We start from the raw sequence: 16,246 nt of genomic DNA, 5'->3' as shown, positions 1-16,246 counted from the left end.
TCAGACAGGTCTGAAACCCTGCTTTTCACCATTATTTCTTAGCATACAATGCTTCCCCTGCAGGCAGGGATTCTGGGAAATAACATGCAAATGAGCACACAGTGCCTTTTGCTTCTTATCCAATTATAGCACTTGTCCCCCCCCTCTCTGGAAGATGTTGCTGCTACTACAGATGTTCATGATGCTTGCATACCTGTGAGGATCCAGGAGAGCTGAGTGGTGATCCGCATTGTATTGGGGACCAGGACACGCTTTGGATGAGTTCAGACTTTTCCCATGGTGTCAGCGCCTCCAGCTTCAGTGGGCTCCAGGATTCCCAGGGACAGTCCCTACTAAAGCAGACTTCTTGTACACCCCTGCACAATAGACTGTAGACTCAGGCAGAGGTATATAAAAGCAAAGGGGCTTAATTGGCAGTCACTGAAGATGTTATACAGCGGATGCATACAGTGACAGAGGATCCCAGGCCTCTGGATGGTGCTGGGCCCTCAGGTAGTATTGCGGCCTATAATCTATTTTGGCTCAGTCAGCCCAGGAGGGACTGATTGGCCTGGCTCACTCCCAGCCAGGAGGAGCAGCACACACCTCCTCTCCCAAGGAGGGGTGGAAGAGAACTCCTCTCAATTTGGTACTTCCTCCCTGAGACTCCAGAAGGGGAGGGCACAAGGTCTGTGCCAGGATTGGCTATACACAGACACTTGTGGCACCACCTCATTTGTCACTCAGAGAGTAGCATGATAGGGGGTAGGGGTTAATGCCCCCTACAATAGCCTGTCACAGCCTGTAGCTATCAGGAACTTAGGTGACAAGAGGTAGAGATGCATTCTGGGACAGCAATGCAACACATTTTAACATGAATAAGCTTATCACTGCAGTGAAGGTCATTTAACAAAGTGCACTGAATCTGTCCCAATGAGTCTTCTATTCTTACTATAATTCACTACATCATTTCATGAAAAAACTGTTCCTGAAACATGACTCATAGGTTATTCAGGTGACAGCTTTACATTAATTTGACAAAGGGAGTACTGTACCAGTGCAAATGTAAAATAGATGATGACCTGGCTGTATTGTTTGATTTTTTAACATGATTGTTAAAAATCCCACAAAATGTATAGCTTCATTATTTTTTTATTGTAGATGTAGCCCGGGTCCCCCTAGTCCCCCGTAAGCCCCTTACCTCAGCTGCGGCGGCGTGTGCGTCCAGCGGGTGCCGGGAGCGTTGCAGGGGTGCGCATGTGCCGGTGCAGTGTGCGCGCGCCTCCGGTAAGTGCAGGGAGAGGACTTAGGCAGAGTATGTGTTTTGGAGCGGTCAGCGGGTCGCCGGAGCCCCGATGAGGTTTCAAGTGCAGGGAGTCTCCATCTTTTAGCTTATGCAAGCGCAGAGTAGGCAGTCAGTGCAGGGAAGGACTCAAAGGAGTACTACAAGCCCTACGATGCACTGGGGCATGTCACATGAATGCAGCTAAGCCAATAGGGCTGAGAGGATTCCCTGCTCAGGATATTGATACTTCTCTTGCGCTGCAGACCATGCCAGTTGGAGCTGGCAAGATACCTCCTATTAGTCGCCAGCTAGGCCCCGACCTCCCTCAGCTTGTGGTTGCTGCAGGGACAGGCCAATAGAAAGAGACACTGTCCTGTAGCTTCAGAGTGAGGGATACAGACAGGAGCGGCTGCATTCTGTCCATAGGTAGTCTTGGACCAGATCACCCTTCAAATATAGACTCTCATCAAAGGTGGCACAGTCCAGGCAGGATACCACCCAACGTACAGGCGGAGGCTTCGCGGGTTTCGGCAATGGATTAGTGGATCCCATCATCAGTTACAGCATCTGCACACCTGGGTGTGGACACACCCGGCAGGTACCTACAAAGTGCACCAACTCAGCTTTACACATTAGTGGACAGTGCTGTACCACACATTGGTTGGGGGGAATTGACTTTGTGGACACCGGGTTGGTTGGGTGCCTAAGGGCCCCTAGGTAATTTTGGAGACAGTGACTCAATTGAGAGGGGCAGAGTATTGGGAGGTATGGCCTGCTAGGCCTGGTGGGCAGGCTGTAACTATATTAGCTGCATATAGTTAAACTGTTTTGCTTTACCAAGTGTGTATTCTTTATGTGTCCTGTAATGGGGTAATTCCACACGCTAGAATCCCATACAGGTGGAAGCGCTACCAAGCATCACTCAGGTATACCCCAGGTTCTCAGTATCAGAGACTCAGCTCTCCTGTATGCCACAGGTATAGCACCACACATATACCGTAGCTACACATCTCCCAGGGGGTGGGGGAAAGTGCGCTACGTTTGGAGGCGCTGCTGAGAGCTCAGTCCTAGGGTGCCCTTTTCAGCAGTTAAATTAATAAAGATCTGAACACCATGTTTGTATCGTCTAAACAAGAGGTCCGCGACTGGGTCTTGGGGCTGCACGTGAGTCCCCGCCACCTGCTCACAGTGGGAGATATTCCCAGCACTACCCCGTGCACGAACTTTGCCAGTATCTCTGTCAACACCCTGACGTAGCCAAAGCACGGGTGTTAGGGAGCAAGTATGACACTACACACCAACGGACCATATTCCTAGTGGCTGCCGGCTATGACCTATGCGAAGAAGGGGCTCCAAAGGCCCTGTATTTACCTGATGCCCCAGCCATGGGCTGCACAGTGATATACCCAGTTCTTGCCACCTTACTCTTGACCTCTACCCTGGGACTCACATTGGCACCCCCTATCGGGCTGAACTCTTACATACCCCTTTTCCCCTCCAGAGGAATAACACTCCGGGTGTAAGTTCACCCATTCCTCGAAATGGCCTTCACTCCCAGTACAATACTAGAGACATCCCATAGAGCAAAAATTCTCCACCTGCCATCTACCCCCAGACGAGATGAGAGTAGTCTGGCAACTATTGGGTCCAACTTGGGAGTGACTCTACCGCAGTTAGTGGAGGCCTTAACTATGTCTACACAGTCACAGAATTACAGAAAGCTCAAAGCCTTCTCCGGGATAGTGCCAATGCCCTTAGGAGAAGAAGGGTTTGAGACTTGGAGGGAATACGCTCTCCACGTGCTAGACGAGTGGTCGTGCTTGGAAGCCATCAAGCGACAGAGGCTAGTTGAGTGTCTCCGTCCCCTGGCCGCACAATTGATACGAACGCATCGGGACAGAGAGGGAGAAGTTCCTTCCCACAAGTTGGTGGAACTGCTGACTCAGTCCTACACAAGAAAAGACAACGAGGATGAGCTCATGGCCCAGTTCAAGGCTCTCCACCAGAGGGAGGATGAGGAATTGTCCGCCTTCGTCCACAGGCTCCAACTATCCTTGGGGACACTTCTTGCTAAGAAAGTTATTTTGGCTGCAGAAATAGACCAGTACCGGTTCAAGCAACTGCTGAAGGGATAACTGCCTTCCCACCTAATAACACTTGTGATGCAGGCCGCTTTGGCCACAACAGTACCTCCCAGTTACATGGATTTAATGTGGCACGTTCCAAAGCACGAAGTTCAGCTGCACTTCCATGCCCTTAAAAAGACTAAAGAGTCCCTTAAGGGTGAATCCGAGCATCTGCTCTGAAGGTCAAGGAATCCTATACTATGGAAGAGGACTCTCAATGCGAGCCACCAGCTGTCAAGTCCAAGCCATCAGGGAGAGTATCTCCTACCTATAAAGCTCACACAGCCCCCGGTGGCCTCATCTGCTACAGCTGTGGGTGGAAGGGCCACTTCTCCAACGAATGCCCCGACAAAGAAAAAAAAACTCCAACTAAGAATTACCACCCTAACGTAATGATCTGCGGGGTTCACACCGCTGAAACACATGTCCCATTGGACGAAACCACCCCCACCCTCCGAAGACCCTCCTGAGCAAAGCTCCAATGCTGGAACCCACCATTGGACGCTTACAGTCGGGTAGGACCAGCCGCAACCATACGTATCTTCATTGATGGAGTATATTCATCAGCGTTGTTGGACACTGGGTCCCAAGTGACCATCGTGTACAGAGGTTTCTATAACCAACACCTTAAACACCATCCCTTGCCGTCGGCTGAACATATGTAAATGACGGGGCTAAGTAATAAGGATTATCCCATTGATGGGATAGTGAAAGTTCGGCTAGAGATACTTCAGTTGAATATGGGCAAATCGCACACTATGGATGTGGAGGCACTATTATGCCCCGAATCCCGAGAGCAGCCCAAGTACCCGATTATCCTGGGAACTAGCACGATATAGTATGGGCAATAATCAGGGCCTACCTGCAAAATGCCGATGAACTGCCTCTGATATCTTAAACCTCCATCCCATCCTGTTGGAAGAGTATTGAAAGATATCTGACCTGGACCGTCATGGAGATCTCTTCAACCTGCGAGAAGGACTAACAGAGATTCCACCAGGGGGAGTGAAGCACATGGCCGAATTGTGCTGCTACCCTGACCGAGACAAGGCCGATCACCTCTTTTCCCTGGAAAGCACACCGGAGGAAGATGCCCAGGGAGTCTACAAGCTGATTCCAGAAGTGCAGGAATGGACTTCCAAGATTCCTAGACGAATCAAAGTGTTTGTCCAAAATATCTCTCCGTACCCCACGGCTTTCGATCCAGGACAGAGATTGGGCCGCATATACCCCATCACCCAGTGGAGATAATGCCGCTGGTGAATGCCGCTACAGTGTCCGAACAGCCAGCCAAGCTAACCTTCAACTTCAGAGATTCAACCTTACTGGCTGAATGGAAAGACTGGCTAATGGCCAAATTGGAAGAATGCCAGGCTATATTCTCCACAAGTGAGATGGACGTGGGCTACAGCCGCAGTGCCCAGCACACCATCAGGCTGAGTGACACTACGCCTTTCCGAGAACGTTCTGGTTGCATCGCCCCTTGGGATGTGGACGATGCAAGGAACGTCTTGCAAGAGATGGAGACGGCAGGGATTGTGACCGAATCCCGGAGTCCCTACGCCTCGACCCATGGTGGTGGTGAGAAAGAAGAATGGATCGGTAAGATGGTGTGTGTCGACTACCGGGCACTGAATAACCGTACCGGATCAGTACACTCTTTCCCGCATCGAAGAGATTCTCAACCTGCTAACTGGGAGCCAGTGGTTCAGTGTTCTGGACTTGCGATCTGGGTACTTCCAGGTACCGATGAGTGAAGAGAACCAGGAGAAGACTGCCTAGTCTGCCCCTTGGCTTCTACCAATTTATGCGCATGCCCCAAGGCATCTGCGGGGCTCCAGCAATATTTCAGCGCCTAATGGAGAAAACCATTGCAGACATGAATCCTCAGGAATGCTTGGTCTACCTGGACGATATAGTTTTTGGAAAAACCTTTAAAGAACATGAAGAACGGCTACTTAAATTGCTGGACGATCTGGGCTGAGAGGATCTGAAACTGTCATTCGACAAATGCCGGTTCTGTCACACCTCTGTGACCTACATTGGACACATTGTGTCTGCAGATGGAATCGCCACTGATCCGGCCAAATAGAAGCTGTGGTGAATTGGCCGTGACCTGAGAACGTTATGGAGCTACGTTCTTTCCTTGGCTTCTGTGGCTACTATCGTCGCTTTGTTGAGGGGTATTCCAGTAAGGCTAAGCCTCTAAATAACCTCCTCAAGATATACCCTGAGGACACCGGGCGAAAAGCCACCTCGGCCAGACAGCCGTTTGATGATAAATGGACGGCTTACTGTGAACGGGCCTTCCTGGGCCTGAAGAGGAGCTTAACCAAGGCACCTGTTCTCGCGTTGCCGATCCAGAACATCCCTAGTCCTTCATGTAGACGCGAGTCTTAACTGCGTAGGTGCAGTCTTGCACCAGAAACACCCGGAGGGGCTCCGACCAGTAGCCTACATAAGCCGCAGTTTGACTTCCAGCGAGCAGAGTTATCCGGTACACAAGTTGAAGTTTCTCGCCCTCAAATTGGCCATCATGGACAAACTCCACAACTATTTCTATGGCTTAACTTTCGAAGTGAGGACGGATAATAATCCACTCACCTGCATACTGACATACTCCAAACATGGATTACTCTGTCCCAAGCGGGGACATTGGGGTTTCCACCAGGTGGAGAGTGTTGCCCGGGACCCCCCTAGTCCCCCGTAAGCCCCTTACCTCCGCTGCGGTGGCGGGTGCATCCGTTGAGTGCCGGGAGCGTTGCGGGGGTGTGTGGGTGCTGTGCAGTGTGCGCGCGTCTCCAGTAAGTGCGGGGAGGGGACTGAGGCAGAGTATGTGTTCCTGAGCGGCGATCGGGTCGCCGGAGCCCCGCGGAAGCTTCACTTGAAGGGAGTCGCCATCTTTTAGCTTACGCATGCGCAGAGTAGGCAGTCAGTGCAGGGAAGGGCTCAAAGGAGAACTACAAGCCCCATGATGCACTGGGGCATGTCACATGGACGCAGCTTAGCCAATAGGGCTGAGAGGATTCCCTGCTCAGGATATTGATACTTCTCATGCGCGCTGCAGACCTCGCCAGTCAGAGCTGGGACAAGGAAGGGGTAGGTTATGTGTGCACGTGTCTGTGGCACCTGCACTAGGCAAGATACCCCTATTATATGCCAGCTAGGCCCATCTTTTAGCTTACGCATGCGCAGAGTAGGCAGTCAGTGCAGGGAAGGGCTCAAAGGAGAACTACAAGCCCCAGGTGGCACAGTCCAGGCGGGATACTACCCAATGTAGAGGCGGAGGCTTCGCGGGTTATGGCAACTGATCCGTGGATTCCATCATCAGTTACAGCATCTGCGTGCCCGGGTGTGGACAAACCTGGCAGGTACCCAACAAAGTGCACCCAATCACCTTTACACGTTAGTAGACAGGGCTGTACCACACATTGGTTGGAGGGAATTGACTTTGTGGACACCGGGTTGGTTCGGTGCCCAAGGGCCCCTAGGTACTTTTGGGGACAGTGACTCCATTGAGAGGGGGTGAAGTATTGGGAGGTACAGCCGTGCGAGGCCTGCTGGGTAGGCTGTAACTATATTAGCTGCATATAATAAAACTGTTCTGCTTTACCTAGTGTGTATTCTTTATGTGCCCTGTAACGGGGGAATTCCACACGCTAGAATCCCGTACAGGTGGAGGCGCTACCGAACATGACTCAGGTATACCCCAGGTTCCCAGTAGCAGAGACTCAGCTCACCTGCACGCCATAGGTATAGCACCACGCGTATACCGTAGCCACACATCTCCCAGGCGCTGGGGGAAAGTGCGCTACATAGACATAAAGAGATTCTCCTTTTCTGTGATTATATTGTAACTAAAGCACAGATCTATTGAAAATAATTCCAATGGCTTTGCCCACAAATTATTGACTTTATTTTGAGGCTTTCCTGAATTTAGCCCAACTAATTATATTTATTAGTATGACTACTCTTTAATAAACCTTAAAACTAGTATTTATTTTTTAGAAGATTGATATCTGTTGGCACGACTGTTGGCAAATAGTATTATTTAACTGGTTTTTCAATGTAGCGATAAGTAATGTAAAATCTTGAATGACATATACATATTTTTTTGTGTCATTTTTTTATATTGATCTGGAATCTACCTTACTTTTCAGGTTTGGCTTAATCCACTCTGTGTTTACCAATTTGCTTCTGTGGGTTAGTGCAGTACTAACAGAATCAAAGCATCAGCTTCAGGAACATATGGGAAGACTGTCTACTCTTGGCTTTGAAAACATAACGCATGGTGAGTTCAGTAGTAAGATGGATGCCAATTGTCGAAGTTCATTTTATTTCTCACAGGGAATGAGTGATTATTAAAGTCTTGTGTGAGTGGTATTGATGTCACAAAGACATTAACTTAGTCCTGCATGGAGATGTACATGTACACTGTATGATGCAGTCCAGGCATATTGAAAGATTTCAATTAAGGTTATTTAAAAAAAAAAAAAAAAAGGTTAAATAATGCATACATTCCTATATTATTTAAGCCAATTTTGGTGAAATGCGTAATCTGTAATTACCAATGTTTAATTCGGACAGTTTTCCTGAAATGTGTGGTCATTGTACACTATAAGGCTCAGATCCACAAATATCCGTTAATTTAAATAATTTGAATAGCATACTGTATATCCTAGGTATATTGCTTCTTTATGCACAGGTATCTCCACTTATTGTGTAAAGGTGTTTTTGGGGAGGTACAGTATATAGGTAATTTGGTACTCTAGTAAAATAGTCTCTCCAATATGCATACTTCAGAGTCTGGATGGAAGTGATGCCACCTTTAGGTATAACCTAACTAGTCTTGTCAAATCCCTGCATTAACTATAATTGAACTCTGTGGAAGAACACCTCTTTTGCATATCAATCCGTTATAGTTAACGCAATGCCCTTTGCAGCCAAAAATATCACTCAACGGTGTGTTAGTGTACTTTGAAGATACCCCATAGCACTTAACGAGGCATTAACTTACCTTTTTGGATCTGGGCCTGAGTAAGATTTTTGGTGAAAGCTATTTTTGGCTAAGATTTACATCTTTGCCACTTTTTTCCACAGAAGGAGTAGAGAGAACATTCTAGGGCGGAAAATTTTATTCCAGGATGGGCAAGTGGCTCATGGAAGTGAGGGGAGAAACAGAGAATCTCAAGGAAGAAGGAGGCAAGAATAGGAAAGTGAACCATGGAGGGAGAGGGAGAGAGGGAGAGAGGGAGAGAGGGAGAGAGGGAGAGAGGGAGAGAGGGAGAGAGGGAGAGAGGGAGAGAGGGAGAGAGGGGGAGAGGAAGAGAGGGAGAGGAAGAGAGGGAGAGAGAGGGAGGGAGAGAGAGGGAGGGAGAGAGAGGGAGAGAGAGGGAGAGGGAGGGAGAGAGAGGGAGAGAGAGGGAGAGAGAGGGAGAGAGAAGGAGAGAGAGGGAGAGAGAGGGAGAGAGAGGGAGGGAGAGGGAGAGAGAGGGAGAGAGAGGGAGTGAGAGACAGAGAGAGAGAGTGAGAGACAGAGAGAGAGAGTGAGAGAGTGAGAGAGAGGGAGAGAGTGAGAGAGAGACCGAGGGAAAGGTGTCATAGTACAGTATGTAGATTTTAATGAACAAACATGAGAGTTCTTCATAGATTAAAATATTGTGTACTTTCATAGTGTACTGTATGTTCAAGGAAGTCCGTCACACTCATTTCATACAAACGGCGGTTAATTTGACATGTCAATACTTTTATTATGCAGAAAAGTAAACATGCACGTCATCCTCATGATGTTGTGCACCAGTTCTACATAATCAGAGTTATCAAATGTCCTATTGATCTCAGTTTCTATGAATTGAGTGTGACGGACTTCCTTGAACATTAAGTTTATCCAGCGGTTACAAGATTCTCAGCTCAGTCCGCTCTGTACCGACCTATCTTCTTCCCGTTCCAAAAAGTGAGTGCTTTATCTCAATACCTTCAAAATGAGCTTTTGTACAGTACTTTTATAGCATACACATTGTACACTCCAATTTCATTCTTGAAGAACCAATATGATAGGCTATTAAAAGGGGTGACACTTAAGGACTGATGAAGCTTCTAGAAATGTAAACAGTATGCAGTTTAAAGTACCTTTTACCTTAACAAATGATATATTCATCTTTCAATCACATAATAGGCGCTTCATCTTCTTTTAAAAACATACCAGTGGGATGGGATGAGTGCTGAAATTAAATAGTTTAAAAACGTACTATGCTATTTTCTTTATCTTCACCTAAGCAACGTAATGCCATATATGTATAATTAGAAATCATAACAATTAAATCTGATTCCATTATACTAAAAAAAAATAGTGATGGCTCCCACAAAAAAAGGATAGAAATATCACATCCCACATGTAACCATTCTTTGCAATAAATATTACCGCTGTGATTTTGTTAGACCTTAGTTCAATTGACACTTGAAGACCCTTATTTAATATTCCGGGGAGCTGCTTCCTGGTGCTGGAGAAGATTTTAATTTCCTTAATTTGTAGCAGCAATCCCACCCAACTAACCTACCTTTTTGTTTATAAGATTAGTACCGGGGAGCTCTTCAAAAACAAACGGTGTTATTTTCAGCTCCGGGGACCCCCTGGTTTCCGAGACACTTACCAGTGGTGTTACCGCTATTACTTCCTGTTTTTTTTAAAAGAGGATCTCAATAGCCGTTCAATATTAGTGACTTCTTATTGGTCTGAGACTTTGAGGTCATTTTTTTTCCTGGATGGAGATTTAAACATGATAACTTTGTCGGTAAGTGTCTCATGTACCGACCGGGGTGATCTCCAGAGGAGAAAATAGAGCTGTTAAGCTCCGGGGGATCCTCCAGTTTCCATGGTGTAAAGAAATTGGTTAGAAAAAGGAGTATGGTTGAGTGCTGCTTTAAATTGAGAAAATTATTTTCTCTAGCACTGAGAAGTGGCTTCATAGCACATTGGATAGAGGCTTGTCTTTTATTTTAACCATAAAGCCAAAAATGTACTCAAGAATGTGTCCAGTTAATTCGGTGACTTGCATGTCAATGGACATTATCTGTTGATTTAATACCTGTGTGATGTTTAAGAGACTGAAGGAGATTCAGTGACTGTTTGATTCTTAAATGCTTGTCTTTATAGTTCATTCAATAGTGGAATTGTTGAGTCAAAATGTTTCTACTTATCTTAACCTTATTGTGTCATGTATATATATATTGAAATGAATATGTATTTAAAGAAATATGCCGCTGATCTTATGCTTTTTTCATATTCTTTCCTTCAGACGAAAAGCCCCCACAGTGTAACTGCTCTACTAATCTATGTGATGAATTTTCCAAAGGAATATATTACATCTACCCATTCAACATTGAGTATCATATTTTAGCATCCGCCATGTTGTATGTCCTGTGGAAAAATATTGGGAGTAACATCAGATACCATCAGCATGATAAACACTTCAAGTTCCAAGGTGTAATAGCTGGTACCCTTGTTGGACTCATTGTTTTGATCACCACAATTGGAATTGTTGTAATTTATCTGTTCAGGATTGGACGCTCAAAAAGTAATAGTGAGTCAGCACTAACAATTTATTATTTGTATGCAATGGTTATGTTGAGTATAATGTCCGTATTTTCAATTATTGGTCTTATAATATATAAACTGGAAATTAGGTCTAAGGCTGAAGAGACAAGCCCTGCTAAAAAACTAGATGCAGAGCTTTTGGTCGGTTCTGCCTGTGGTTCTTGGGCTATCTCATGGGGATCTATCCTGGCAGTTATATTTGCTGAAAGCCATCCAACTTATACTTGGTATAATTTGCCTTATTCATTGCTAATCATCATTGAAATATATGTACAAAACCTTTTCATAATTGCATATATATATATCAATAAGGAAAAAAGTAACCTTGACAAAAGCATTAACAGGGAAATATCCACTATAACAAGAGAAATCACAGTGTCTCTTGACATTGGGCACATGGAAATTCATAATGAAGCAGTCATGGATGAGAGTATTTCATCAGAAGACAGTTATGCCATCAATGATGAGAAACAAGAGACTAATTCAGTTGGTCCTCCTGGTTATATCATGCCAAGCAAAGACACAGCCCCACCACAATGGAACATGAAGACATTTGTATTAAGAAATATTACAGTTGTCTTGTTCTTTTGCAATATTTCGGTAAGTTATTTTAAAATTATTTATAAAATGTTTAACCAAGGAATACATTGAGAGTTACCTCTCATTTTTAAGTATACCCTGGGCCCTGAGTTATGATGACAATACATGGTTACGTTAAATGAACAGAGGTTAAAAGTTATATTTACAGACATCTCATGGACAGTTAGAGACAATATATGTTATGGGTGTATGTAATAGTTACAGACAAGATTAAAATGTTAGACAGCTGAATGACCTAATATCTATTGTAATTATCTAGTAGTAAGCATAAACAAATGTCTATTCACAACGTACCCCTGTATCTGAGTATGGGATACTTAAAAAGATATGCCCTTAGGCACATATTTAGAAATTCAAATAACAATATTTTAAGTTATAAAATATGTAAACTCGTATGCCTGAGGAACACAATCAGAGTAAATCTTAAAAAAAAATACACATTTAAATGCTCTTTGTTTTGAATTTTTGTAAGAATACAATAATCATTGTTACAAAATATTGTAATAACTATAAAAGAACAAGTTATGAAGTATCGGATTTCTGAAAACAGATTCATAATTGACAAGACAACTAAGTACAGTAAGCATTCGAAAAATTAGAAACACCATACAATATGCAAATAAAGCTAAATTATTATCGTTTGCATTCTATAAGAAATTACAGACAAAAGTGAACATTTATTGAAGTGTCCGGTCTCCAACACAAGGAAAAAACTGGTTTAAAAATGATGCACCACATTTATTAAATGAGAAGATGTCCATTGGTATAATTGGGAATGTCTTTATGGTGTTGGTTTTTGCCAAAGTTTTGATGAACAGAAACTTCCTTTGTCTTTTTACTCACGGATGTACCACAATGGTTGGTCGCGCAGTCGGCGCAGATTCCGCCACGGGGACGGTTCTGGTCCCGTGTGCATGCGGAATCTCTGAAATCAGACAAATGACCCATTGGGATTAACATGGGGGGGGGGGCTACATCAGAATGCTTCAGTGTGAATCCTACCGGAGCACATCTGTCACATCTGTCTGGAAGAGATGTGCCGTAAGAGTAGACAGAATCAGTCTCTCTTTACATATATGGTTATGTTTTTTTTTTTTTATGTTGATTTTTTTGTCTAACTTGTATTTGGACAAGGACTTAAAGCCTTTATAGCCAGGTTTGGCTAATAGTGCTATAAACCATTCTTATAGAAGGGTAGGGGAGGCGGTCTTAAATGTGTCTGTGTGTTGGGAAGGGGTGGGGTTTCAGGGTTTGGTTCTTTTGGAATGTTGCCCTATGATGAGGACGGTGGGAGTTAACCCTTATGCTTGTCATAGATGTTAGTAAGGCACTGCCAAGTAGGGTGGTCTTCTCTGGCCCACTAATTCAGATCAACCAGCCTGGGCCGTCCCTCACTCCAGATCCCTGAGGGGGTGAGGCCGTAGGGTCAGTGGATCATAAAGTGGTGGGAGGGGATAGGGAGGTACCCCAAGAGTCAGAGGCAGAGAACCAGAGTGCTATACAGCACTATAAATGGATATTGGGGTGCACTCCATTACCTCTGTCAACTAGAAAATAGTACATGGGGGCCACAGAGGCAGGTGTTTCAATACACCTACTGTACTGGATGCAGCTTTCCACGGGGACCCGGGGGTTCAGCCAAGATCCCCCTCCAGCTGTGCCACCTAAAGATGGCACACCTAGGGCAATGCCCCAGTTTGTGTCACCGGATATACTGTGGCTTGATAAGTATTCCCTAGACAAAGTCCTATAATGAAACATGTCATGTTGCATGTGCCTGAAGGCGTGAAAGTGTGGCATGTCTATATCTTGTAATATTTGTGAAATCCAAGCAAGCATGCTCATAATACAGCATTCTCAGAGGAAGAATGTTATATTTCTTCATAAGGATAAATCCATGATATGCCCAACTTGTGTATACACCCATTTGATGAATATTTACAGTTATTCAATAATTTAAATGTTGTAGCACTCTACCACATATTTACTAAGCAGTGATCTACCACAAGATATTTTCCAGTGCAATTTCCCTTCTGCATCCTGCTGCTGCTGTTAAAATCCCCTTTTAAACTGCTGCACTGCATTGCTGCAAAAGTCCTGTAAGCCTGTACTGATCTCAGCAGTGCCTACAATTGTAACACATGTACCCCCACCCTCTGGGAGATACTGCTTAAGCTACAAGGTGTTGTGGTGCGTCGTACCTGTGAGGGTCCACGAGAGCTGAGCTGTTTGCGATGGGATGGAGACCAGAACAGGCTTTTGGTGACCTCTGATGTTCTTTCTGGTGTTTAGCGCCTCCAGCTTCAGTGGACTCAAGGGTTTCTGGAGGCAGTCCCCACTAAAGCAATCATATGCACCCCTGCTCCACAGACTGGAAACTCAGGCAGGGGTATGTAGAAAAGAAAGGGGGTTATTTATCAGTCACTGCAGTTCTTATCCATAAAGCGGATGCAGGGTTCTCAGAGAATCCCAGGTCTCTGGATGGTTCTGGCTCTTCTAATGTGGAGCCTTAGATATTTCTGAGCCAGCCAGCCATGAGGGCCTGGCTGGCCTCTCTCTCCCAGGGGAGATGACAGGCCACACACCTCCACTCTCTTGGAAAGGTGGGAGAGCACTCACTAACTTTTGCACTGCCTCCCTGAGGAACCAGAAGGGGAGGGCTCAAGATCTGTACCCTGATAGGCTACACACAGTGTCACCTCTGCTGACACTCAGGGAGGAGCCTAAGGTGGGTAAATTACCCACAAGACTGCCTGTCACTGCCTAGAGACTGCTAAGGACTTATGTGACAGGAGGGCAAAGAGAGGCAGGGTGGACTAACCATGTTACATATGCAATATGTGTACTAGTATGTACTAATGTGTTAAAAATGAATAAGTATACTGTACTCTTTATCCAACCTGTTTTCAACAGACCACCTACATTACTTTATCTACACCTTGTTAAACAGAAGACAACAAAAATTGGATCCTAAGTAATCCGGTATTATAGTACATAGTGATACAGTGTCATATACAAGATAACAGTGAGGCTGACAAAAATGGGAATGGTATTAATAGATCTTTTCTTCTGCAGCTCTGGATTCCACCAGCATTTGGATGCCGCCCACAATATGATAATGGACTGGAAGCAATCGTATTTGGCTTTACACCATGGTTTATTATAATCGATATTGCTCTTCCCTTCTCTATTTTCTACAGAATGCATTCAGCCTACTCACTTTTTGATGTCTATTGTAAAATAGGATAATACTAATAGAAAATGATTGAGGTATAGGAGTTAGAGATCTTGTGTGTTATTGAATCAGTAGTGTTTACATATAATTATTATGTACATGCCATATTTTGACATTATAAATAGAGATGTGCACAAGTTTTCAAATCATAGACAATTAGCCTTTTTATTGGTCCGCAGAAAATTTCATGAATCTTTGACCATTTCACCAAGATTTGCAAAGCAATTTTTGGCTATACAGTCCAGATTGGGATTTTCTGCATGGAAGAGATAGAGAGATAAAGAATATATTTTTTCTCAGGTGTCCTAGGTGTATTCACAGGTATCTCTCGATGCATTGTCTCCATCTATCTCTCTCTTATGTGCAAAATTCTGACAAATGTTTTTCTCGTTTTCTGACAATGTGAAATTTTACAAAAAAAATGTAAGAACCACTTGTGAAGTTGTTCACAAATCATCATTCAGTCAGATTTACAGCGAATATTCCTATTGTTAATTTATCTGAATTATGTGTTCACTAAATACATAAATATTTGGGCCTTATTTAAGATATGTTATATAGTGTAGATTTACTGTAAGTAGTTTCTAAAATGTACAGTATTTTTTGCTTCCTGATCTTTGCTAATTTACTTATGAAATGTATATGTATATGTTACATGGTAATAAATCGTAATGAATTTACCTATTGCATATGATCCACCTTCGCAAGAGATTTACTATACAGTCGTAATTTCTTTTCTATGCAATTTCGTAAAATCAATGTGGTAATTGATCTAACAGATTTCTTATGGTTAAAGCTGACATAGTTTCTGCCAATCTCTAACTAACTGATGTCTACTGTAGGTGTAGCAGGCTTCATGTTGTGATATTCTGCACCAACACTGCCACTAAAACATAGGGGGAAACACTATGATATTTTACTTTATACCTGGATATGTTGTGTAACAGTGTTTCCCCCGGCCCAATCTCATATGAGCCCTATCTCCAGGAACCCAACCCATGTTACATAAGGTGTAGTGTGGTGCACCTGCTGGCTTACAGAATCCCTGAGTCTCCCGCAATGATATTGGGGATGGCATCAAGACTGGCTCGTGAGGTATAGCTGAGACATACTCACTTATGGTACAGCGCCTCCATCTCTTCCAGACCCCCAGCGTAGTAGGGAGGAGTCTCTGAAAGAGAACCTCTGTGTGCACCTTCTTCCTGAGTGACTCCACAATCAGGACAGAAGCGTTCTTTATACATGGCATCCTTTATTACAACAGACACTGTCAGACTGCCCATCATTGTGGCCGGTCTTCAGCCACTATCGTAGGTTGCCAACCCAAAGGAAGTCCCTGGACACCACTCCTAGTCAGGGCCCTAGAAGCTGTCCTTGCTCTTCTCTTACTCCCTGATGGAGTAAGGGGAATTAGTCTCCCACACCTC

General features: G+C 44.5%; 1 protein-coding gene across 1 annotated transcript in view; it reads left to right on the top strand.

Annotated features, from left to right (window-relative positions):
* LOC142472113 (proton channel OTOP1-like) overlaps positions 1-15,513 on the top strand; it is a 73,614-nt gene extending 58,101 nt beyond the window's left edge. Inside the window, exons 5-7 of the mRNA XM_075578903.1 lie at positions 7,551-7,681; positions 10,686-11,584; positions 14,660-15,513. Of these exons, the coding sequence (XP_075435018.1) occupies positions 7,551-7,681; positions 10,686-11,584; positions 14,660-14,833 (1,204 nt within the window). The 3' untranslated portion in view covers positions 14,834-15,513. The remainder of the gene's footprint in view (positions 1-7,550; positions 7,682-10,685; positions 11,585-14,659) is intronic.
* The last annotated feature ends 733 nt before the right edge of the window (positions 15,514-16,246 follow it).

Source organism: Ascaphus truei, chromosome 1 (assembly GCF_040206685.1).
Source record: "Ascaphus truei isolate aAscTru1 chromosome 1, aAscTru1.hap1, whole genome shotgun sequence".
Taxonomy (NCBI): Eukaryota; Metazoa; Chordata; class Amphibia; order Anura; family Ascaphidae; genus Ascaphus; species Ascaphus truei.
This window is presented reverse-complemented; position numbering and strand designations above follow the sequence as displayed.